The 10,215-nt window shown below is 50.2% G+C and overlaps 1 protein-coding gene across 1 annotated transcript in view; it reads right to left on the bottom strand.

Annotated features, from left to right (window-relative positions):
* The window catches only part of VWC2L (von Willebrand factor C domain containing protein 2-like), a 56,886-nt gene that overhangs the window by 6,478 nt on the left and 40,193 nt on the right, over window positions 1–10,215 (bottom strand). The window contains exon 3 of the mRNA XM_009709422.1: window positions 7–84. Coding sequence (XP_009707724.1) covers window positions 7–84 — 78 coding nt within the window. The remainder of the gene's footprint in view (window positions 1–6; window positions 85–10,215) is intronic.

The following is a 10,215-nucleotide window of genomic DNA, read 5'->3' as shown; positions in this document are numbered from 1 at the left end:
TGTGGCAGTGGCAGATGTTGCAGTCGTCCACCTTCACTTCGATGCCGGCGGGAATTATCGTGGTCCCTGCAAAGCAGTTTGGACCTGCAAAAACACAGAGGAGTAAGAGAAATAAATAATTTTTTGTTTTTTTACATGGTGTAGCAGCTCTGCTATGAGTGCCTGGGAGCAGACAGGTGCTCGGCCCCAGTCCTTGCTGTGCTCTGGCCGCAACGTTGCTGCTACCAAAATCGGCAGCAATGCTCCCCGCCTGCTCAGTGCTAAACCTTCACCCCACGCCAATCACTTGTCTCACTGTTTTGGCTGTCCTCAGGCACTACAGGAAAAAAAAAAAGGTCTTGAACCTTTCCTTCTCCTGTTTCTGTACCCAACCCCTAGTACAAATGGCATCGGATGCTCCATTGATGCACCCGGCTTTTTCTACTCAGTTGCCCACTAATTTACTCTCTCTTTCTCCTAAAATTTGGCTGCAAGACGGACAAGACCGTGAGGCCAAGCATCAGGACACGGACCAGCCTTCGCTGCTGTAGCCTGGTGAGCCTGCAGGGACCGGAGCCGATTCATCCGCCAGGACCACGACAGCCGTGCCTGAATGCCTGGTAACCCCAGGGACCCCCTCCAGCTTGGGACTATTAACCAGAAATGATTTATAGCATCAAATTAACAAAAATAATTCATCTCCCAAATAAGCTTTCTGATAAAATCTGAGTTTTCTCAAGGGCGATTTCTTTAATCTGCTCATTATTGGTAAATTTTTTGGCTTCTTTATGACATAATATCAAAGCTGAGTAGCAAGTCAACAAGGTGCTTATTTTCCTCCTTCTCATAAAAGCCCCACAGATACCCACTGCCCAGCTGTCCCTCTGCAAACCCTCTCCTTCTCCTGTCTTGCTCCTGCATCAATTAGCGCCAGGAATTAATGTCAGAGCCAGCAGCACACAGAAAAAAAATCGAGGCGGTCGCATTGGTGGCATCAGGGAAGTGTGAAGATATTTGAAAAGTGTCTCATGGCTCGAGTGCTGCTCCGAAATGTCACCCCTCGGTTGGCCACCGGTTTTAATCTATGCCTCCAGTGCACGAGGTGCATTCGAAAAATGAGAGCGTGTACAGACATCAAATTACAGGCAAGTTGTTAGGGCTTACAATAAGGCTTAAGACTGTTTGAAAGGGAAAAACGGGGTCCCTACATGGCTGAAAACAGGCTGAACTGCAGCCAACCCCGTGCCAGGGTCTCCCGTTTTATAGTCTCAGAGAACTATTCCTTTAATCTTGCTGATTTATTAGTGCCCTGACTTTATTAAGATGCTCCTCAGGACCCTATGTTTAAGCTCAACAGGCCACGAGTTTGACAGGGCTGGGCTTAACTAGACGTAGGCAATTCAGGTTGCTGCCGAGCCAAACGGTGCCTGAATGTTGTTTAAGTGACCCCTCCACCTGTATTAAAGGCCTCTTCAAATGCAGATCAGCTCTACAGCAACTTTTCACATCCATCTTAATGAAGCCACAAGGGAAGGGCCTGAGAAAGATGCCTCCGATGGCTCCTGCACCAGAATTTGGGGTGACTGGGTGTACCTCAGGGCTGTTGCTTCCTTCCATGGGCAGGACCTGGGAAGGTCTGGGTCTCTCCATGAAAGGGGGATGATGCCTCTCACTTGCCTGGCCAGCACGTGAGGCCATCAGGACGCCAGGTAGAAGCAGGCTTTTGCTCCAAACAAGGCAATTCAACACCACGTGTTGAGCTAGAGTTTAGGCTACACCAGTCTGCTGGCAGTTGAGGAGCAGCGCACCAGGCATGGGGATGTTTTAAGTCTGCTTTGAGCTGGGCTTTGGGCTGGACAGCCTCCAAAGGTCCTCTCCAACATCAGTCAGTCCATACTGCAAAGAACTTCAAAGCCAGGAGTTACCAGCCAAGGACACATAGCGATACAGAAAAGCCAAACGCTACGTATAGACACACATATACTATATGTTTTCTTCTTTACGTGCATATGGTTGAAAAAGCCATGACCTGTTTTGGTCACGAGCTGAAGATTTCTGAAGCTGGCGTCCCTCCGGAAGACACAATCCCGATTGGAAAGGTTGTGATCCCAACTGCGGTACTTCTCGTGCAACCCACTGAAGTTGTCGCTTCTTCCCACGGCTTTCGGGTCCCTGCGCTGGCTGCGCCGCTGCCTGTGCTCTTCATCACAGATTTTAACTGTCTGTTTCATCAAGTCTGGTGCGTGGTGGTGTGTTATGACACCCAGTGTGGGCTTCGCCACCAGGCTGGCTCATTTGCTGCAGCTAAATGTCCGGGGTTCAAATGCAATGAAAATGCCAATAATTGTAGCTAGCCATATTTAAAACTGAAGTAAGCGCCTGTCCCTCTTTAATAGGATACTGTGATTGCCTGCCGATGTCAGGGACACCCAGGATGGGCAGCCTCCGCACAACAGCCTGCTCTGCACTCCCAGAGCAAAAAAAACCCTTTTTCATTAAAATTTCAACAAAAAGCTTCCTCTGGAGATTAGGGTGGCAAGGAAAGGGGGAAGATTGTTTTCTCTCTTGTTGCCCTGCAGCTGCCTGTTAATCCTCTCATTTGAGAAGCCACTACTGCCTCGACACCCATGCACGTCTCCCGACACAGCCTTCTCCAGGTGCCGAACAACAGTGGATTTATAGCACCGTGGGCCTGTTCAACGTGGATGAAAACACGCAGGAGGCCAGCACTGACCGGGGCCAGCATGTTTTCCTACTCACAGGTAGAGCCAACCTTTGCTGCCCAGTTGGGGTTTGCGGACCCCACGCCCCGCTCCCCCCATGGGGTTTTGGCTGCATCCCTGCACTGAAATGCCGCAGGGGCAGAGCAGAGCTGAGGGTCACGGTCAGCCAAGGGCGAGCACGTTGGGACTGGCTGATGGGGTACTGCAAACTGAGGAAAAACTTTTTTTTTTTCCTTGCATCCTGCTTATTTGTCCATCCCACGGCTGCTCCATCACAGCCACAGCTGCCCTTCCTCTTCCTCCCGGCAGCCCCAGGTCCCTTCTCCTGCTTGAGCCTCCCCAGGGGGGGTCCTTTGGCAAAAAAATAATCAATTAACACCCCTCATTAATGTTGCTATCCCAGAGCCGAGAAGCAGAAAGCAGGCACCACGATGAAAAGAGAGGGTGGATGAGGGGGTTGTACTGAAAGCATCACCCGTGCCTTTGAGGTCCCCGGCAGAGAGGGGAATCACTCATTTTGGGGACAGCACCGCAGCCAGCAATGTCCCTGCCCTGGCCGAGGACATAGGGCAGCTCTGCAAAATAGTAATTAAACACTAATAATCTGCTCTTCTGATCTCTGGCAGCTACTGAGCCAGGAAGGACCTGGCAAGTGCCTCTGCGTCTAATGGAAAATCCTTGGGATGCCGCCACCCCCCGCAAAGGGGCTTGGGCGAAGGGAAGAGGAAAAATTACGGCTATTTTGGCTAAATCATAGGGACGGAAGGCTGGGAGGAACATTGGGGGACGGCCAAACCAGCCCTCGCTGAAGCAGCACTGAGCATCCCTGGGCTGGTCGGCTAAACATCACCTGAGCAGCCCGAAGGAAGGAGCTGTATTCAGAGGCTGAAGTGAGGGAAAAATTACAGCAAGTGCGTTTGTTTTCCTCTTTCTTGGCTTTTAGCAAAATGGATGAGAACCTGGCTTCGGGTTCTACTGACATCTGCCCTCGTATGTGATGTTTTGCTGCCATTTTGGGACATCCATCTCTTCTGTCAGACCTTAGTACTTTTAATTCAGGCCAACATGACCACTGCTCTGGACCTTTTTTTTTTTTTTTTCCCCCAGCACTCTCTCAAAATAACCACCTCTGCATTGCCAGAGTGAAATGTTTTCTTCTGCATGCCACAGCAAGCTGGATGGAGCATTTCTGCATCCTCTCTTCCCCCCGTCGCTATTACCACTCCTATAGAAACGTGGATTTCTAACAGAAGGCAAAATTTCCACACTCCATTTGTGATAATTCAACTTAAATTCCCACTGCCTGAAATCCAATTTTCCACCACAATCGCTATCAGCCAGCCTCTTTATTTTCCCCATCTAAACTTCTCCCACCTTCACATTGGAAAATCGGATCCTGTTTGTCCAAAATGGGACGCACCCGCAGCTGAGGCATGAGAAAGATGCTCTCAGAGAGGGACATTGCACCGCTGAAATTTAGTTGGAAATATGCCCCAGACAAGTGGCATTTTCTACACAATGGCGCAAGTCACCAAGGAGTTTTCCAGCGCCCCCGGGTTTGCCCGAGCCGACAGCTCATGCATTGCCAGAGATAACATCCAGCTCCTGGGGCTGCTACGTGGCTTTGCGATGTGCCTTAGAGGAGCTGCAGCTTGTAAAGCCACGACTGGATCCCACGGCAAGAAACGGAGTCCTTTCTTTATTTTTTTTTTTTCTCTGCAGCAGAGCTAACTGGACTCCTTTAGTTCTCTAATATTTTTTTTCCCCTCCCTTAGCTCAGCCTCCCAACATTGCAAAAGCTCAGCGCCCCAACCTCGCGCTGGGGACCGTCCTGAGCTTTTCCCACTGTGGCTTTGGGCTGAGACCAGGATCTGCCAAACTGATGTTATGGCTTTGGGCTGGGACCGGGATCTGCCAAATTGATGTTAAAAAAAAAATAAATCACAAAGAATGAGACAGAACAGCACAGCAACGTGGTCTTTTTATTATTATTCAAAGGAAGACGCTGCTCAGAAACATTTCATGACATGTCACGCACATCAAGAAAGTTACTTATGATAATAGCAGTAGGAATGAGAAGCTGCTTTGGGCAAGGGCTGTCGTCCTGGTCTTTGTAAAAGCATCTTAAACCACTACTGCGATGTAAACAGGACAGTAATCACCCTCTTCTCCTTGCTCAGGGAGACTGATGGGAGAAGTTTGCTGCTCCCACAGACAACCTAATTGTGAGATTTGCTTTGCTTAACATAGTTAATACTCATAAAAGACCACAGCACTCCAGGCTGTTTGCTAGAACAACTGTGAAGATTTTTATGGAGATATATTAGGGACATTCAGATGCTGCTTTGATGGGAGAGATGTAGAAAAATCATACACGGTTTGTTGTTTGGGAAAAGTGATGGCAAATTTTGCAACCGCACACGTAAGACCAGATACCTGGGTGACGCCCCATGTTGTGCTGCTGAGCTGCACCCCTGTTACGGAGGGAATACGGCTGAGACCGTGCACGGGCATTAATGCACGCCTGCTACATCATGCAACGCTACCCAAGGGTGTGAGATTAAGTCCTCCTGGGACTCAGTGGCACAGTGGTGCTTTAAAAAAACCTCAAAAGCCCCCCGCCCCCAATCTGAAAATTCCTATCATGCTGGGAAAAAACTCACAGCCCAAACGCAAGAGGAGCAGCCATCCTAGCTCAGGAGCAAACTGCATCTTTGGCAGGGTCCCCACCACAGCACTAAGGGGATGCAGAGGAAAACGTGTGAATTCGAGAGGACCCCGCACGGATGCTGAGTTAAAACTGGAAATAGCAGGAGCGTGGGGTTTGCTGCTCTCCAAAACCACGAGCGTCGAGTGTCACGCTGATGCTTTGGAGTCACTCGGTGCCGAACACCAGCCCAGCTCCTGGGGGTTACAGGCTGCTCCCAGTTGCTTCTCGGGTGGGTTTTACTGAACTCAATGGCTTTGCCCGTGGCTCACAGTAGCTCTGAATTTAACTTTGTGTGTGCAAAGAAGCAATAAAAGGAAATCAAATGTTAAGCACCGCAGCAAGGACAAAATCACTTCAGGCCACCTGTGATATTCAGATTTGCCCTGAATAGCATCTTGCACCAGACAAAGCTCATTGCCTTCACTGGAACTTCTACAACGTCAGACTTCAGCAACGAGCACTATTTTCCACTTAGTTAAATATTTTCCAACGATAATCCTATGTCTCTTGCTACTCCTTTAAGAGCCTCCCCATCCCTTTAGGAAATATTAAGGCTGACTCCAAGAGAATTTAGCTTATGCAGTCAGTGGATAACGTCAAGGAGAGAGGTGCTGATGGTTACGCTTATCTACCTCGCACCGGTAGTCGAGATACTCGCTAAGCAGCAACTCAATTTAGGCAGCCACCCCTCAGGCTCCCACGTGATGTGCCCCACAATTAAAGTTGCAAGGGATAAGCAGAAAACGGTGGTGTTTCCCGACAGTATTTAGGAATAGATACAGCCTGAAAATAGCCCCATGGCTGCTCATTCAGTTGAATGAGTCTTGATGACTTTGTTTTTGGAGCTCGACCACGAATGCAGCAGGGCATGGGAACTTGCTGCTGGCAATCTGCGTTGAACTGGGAGAGCCATTTCCAGTGAACGTGGCCAAGTGTATTCTTAGCGGGAAGGCGGATTTTTTTCTTTGCGTGTCTCCATAACAGGCATCTCATAGTCTTCACCATGACCATCCCATGCCATAAGCCATGTGGTCTCCAGTGCCGGTTTCCGGCACTCCCAGCATCGTTTGGCTGAAACAACCACTCGCAAAGCTACAACCAGGTGAGGATTACACCCCGAAACCCGCACAAGGATGCTCACGGACAACTCCCCACCAGAGAAAGAGGCAAAACACAGCAGAAATACATGCGATCCCCAGGCTTTGGCGCAGAGGGCAGAAATCACCGGCTGCCTGCACCTTGGGACTTGTTCCATGTCCAGGCTGAACTCTTTGCTCAGGAGAAGAAAAAAAAAACAAAACACACCCCATCTTGTTTTTAATGACCGCCCCCGTTTCTGGAGGTTAATACAGCTCTTCTCTGCTGATCCTGCAGGATCTTTTCAAATGTTCATTTAGCTCTGTCAACGCTATTTATGCGATCACTTCAGATTGCAAGAAAAGAGCTCAATTTGTGGCCTTAATTAACAAGTCGAGGAGGGAAGAAGTCCTGTTTTCGCTGTCTGGTATCAAGACTGCCTGCCCCCCCCTCTCCCCGGCCGGAGGAGAAGGCAGCGGGTGAAGCCCAGGGTGAGACATAAAGAAGTCAGCTGCTGATGCTGAGCTTTGCCTTACTGAAAATTAAATTCAGTGATGCTCTGCAGGGAGGGCTGAAAACCCCACCAAAAGATAACAACCCTGGAGCTGTTTTGTGTCAGAAAGAGGTCGAAGCCGAAGATCTTGGCTCAAGGCATGGCTGAAGCCTGTGTGCGCATCGGAAACGGAGCTGCCACAACCATGGCATGTGGGGTGGGGGGGGGTGAGTTCACACCCCGATAATGCCCGGGTCTGATCCCTGGTCTGTGGCCAACTGCTTCTTGCTGGCGGCAAGAGGGAAGGGAGCATGTTGTGGCTGTCCATGTCCTCCAGGCTATGGAGGACACAGCTCTTTGCAGATTAGAGGACATCTATGCATCCCACACATTCCCAATACACACACCAGGTGAAAAATACCTCCCTGGACTCCTAAGTCCATCACCACCCAACCTGCACAAAGGCTCCTGCAGGGCTGGAAATGGGACCGTTTCAGGTCAGTGTCCCCATCCACGTCACCAGCAAGACTTTGAGAGCCCCCTTCCAACCCGCTCACCCCCTCTGACAGCAGACGAGCTCTCCTAAGCTGCCCGCACCCAAACACGGCGGCTGCATCAATGCCTCAGCCACCACCCCAATAAAACCTGGATGCTGCTCCATCTTTGGGAAGGACTAGGAGTTGAGTCTACCAAACCACATCAGCCTCAGCGCCGCAAATTAAAAATACCTACAGTGGGCAGGCGGGGGATGCTGGAGGTGTCAGTCCTCGTCGCTGTAAGCAAAACACTTTGCAGAGCCATCTGTCACCCCAAATGCTAAGCGACTGCACATCTCGGCTTGGAAGCGCTGTGTGCTGGAGCCCGTCAATGTTTTCAGCGTGGGTAGGTGAAAGTTGGTCACCAGCACAAACAAGCCATCGTCTGCTAATCCCTGCCCGCGCTGCCACAGACCTGTTGGATGGCAATCGCATCCTACGGGGATAAGGACGCCCTACCCAGTGCGGCAGCTGCCAGAAATGCGGCATCTCCATCTGGCAGGCAAGGAGGCTCCGTCTCGCGGTGGGGCGGGTGGCAAACGGGGAGGAAGGCAAAAACAGCGGTGGTTTTTTTTTGGCAACAGGCCCACGAGTGAGTGGATGCCAGGATGAAATCGCTGTGGGTTTCATCCCATCCTCCCCCATGAGTTGCGGGATGAAAACCAAGGCAGGCACAGAAAGCTTTGGGGAGGAGATGTGAGCGAGTCATTCAGGAGCTCAGGAATTGCTTTGTGCCCCTTGATTTTTGGTTGCTGTCGATATTTTAAAATCCCAAAAGAAAGCCTTCCACAGACCTGAAGTATGTAGGCATGTATGTGTGTATATATACATATAAGTAAAGCCAAGGAAGTTTGAAAGATACATTTCCCACAGCCTTTGTTTTGTTGTTCAGTTGCTTTCAGCCAGTGGTTTCTTGGAAGGAGAGGAGGTTTGTGCAAGCTTTCCCACCAAAGCTCAGCCTGCTCCGGTCTTCATTCACCAGCGCAGACAAAGCGCTCCTGACGAGGTGGGTATGTCACTCCTGCCCTCTCTGCTGAAAGGAACCAGAATCTGGATATATGCAACGAGGGACCAAGGGATGTTTCTGTGACAAGGCCACCTTCTGCCGGGGATGTTCCCACTTTTAGGCAGAGTATCGCTTGGTGCTGGCTCTTAGCCGCGGTAACAAGTGTCCCCTCCTCGAGGTGACCCGAAGGTGGAAGGTTCACGCTTCCTTTGCCGCCATGTCCAGCCGCCCATGGAGAGATGGCACTTCCAACAAATGCCCCCAGTTTCACTCTATTGTCTAAAATGTTGCAAAATGAGAGCCTTTACTTTTTTAATTTGTGGACAAAGCCCACTGGCTCTGGCTAAAAGCTCCCTGGAGTCAACTGGCAGTATCTCCTGGCCAGCCACGACCTTTCACTCGTACCCCAAAGAATTCATCTCCTCCAAAGCTGATTTGCAGCTCTTTTCCATCCTTCCTGCATATTTCACTCCTTACAAGGCGACGTTAACGGCCCTTCTCAAGCACTGCCTATTTACATGAGAGATTTTTTCCAGACATAATTCACATTGCTGGGTGCCTGAAGAGGCCTAAAAGTTATTTAATTCCTGCGTTAGAATATATACATATCTCTCTCTGCAGTAGCCTTCTCCAATCTAAATCCAAGTTGCTCACTCTAAGCAAGCTCTACATCATTAAAAGGCGTGCATTAAAAAGGTGAGACAGAGCTGAAAAGCTAAATTCAGGGCAACGGGAGCCTTTCCACTGACTTTTGCCAGCAAGGAAGCCAGCACAATAAAGAAGATAAAACGCACCGGCAGCTCTCAGCTAGCCCAGCGGGACAGGGATTTCCTGGTGTCCCCATGTCACCTTCTGGCTCTCCCCATGCTGAGATGTTCACAGCACCCGGGCTTTGCTCAGACAACCCCCAGTATCCTCTGCCTTGGAGTCTAACGAATGCAGGGGCTCCACTTGAGCTCCCTAAATTATGACCTGGCTCCCAGTGACACAGACTGATTTAATCCTCACTGCTTTGCACTGCGATTAGAAAATTACTGATAGCTCATTATCTGTCTTAATCAGGAGCTGCAAACAAATGAGGGAGAGGGAGACATCCAGAAGGGAATACACCACATTACTCCTCCTTATTGATAGCACAGTTACTTAATTTGATCTGGAGACGTAACTTCAGGCATCACTAAATACTGGCGCAGGAATGTTTTGGCGCAAGGAAGATCTATGGGTGCAATTTAAAAGCAGTCTGTTTAGGAGAGGTGACGTCTACCAGCACCGATACAGAGCTGAGCTGTGCGGACAGACTTGAGGTTATCACTCACCAGGTTAAAGAAAGACAGCGACTCTTTGACAGTTAAAAAACAGCAGCTGAAAACTGCAGCCCCTCCCCACATCGCTCTTCATCCGCTGCGTGCTTGTGGAATGAGCATGAGGATGGGGGACCAAGCCCAAGGTTGATGGTCACGTCCAAGCTGCCCATCCCCGGGCAGTGCCGTCGTTTGCTTTCTGACACCCAGCACTGCCCGCGCTGAGCCAGCAGCAAAGCTCTAGATCACACGTTTGACACGGCTCACTGCAAGGAAGGCAATATGGAGATGATGGAGAAAAACACCTGTTCGGTACAGGCATCTGCAGAAAACAGAGCAGCCACCGGCGGTGCCAACGACCGACAGCCGACCCTGCCGCCGGCGGGTACG

Source organism: Cariama cristata, unplaced genomic scaffold (assembly GCF_000690535.1).
Source record: "Cariama cristata isolate BGI_N322 unplaced genomic scaffold, ASM69053v1 scaffold10501, whole genome shotgun sequence".
Taxonomy (NCBI): domain Eukaryota; kingdom Metazoa; phylum Chordata; class Aves; order Cariamiformes; family Cariamidae; genus Cariama; species Cariama cristata.
Note: the sequence above shows the minus strand (reverse complement) of the source record. Positions and strands in the feature narration are given on the sequence as shown.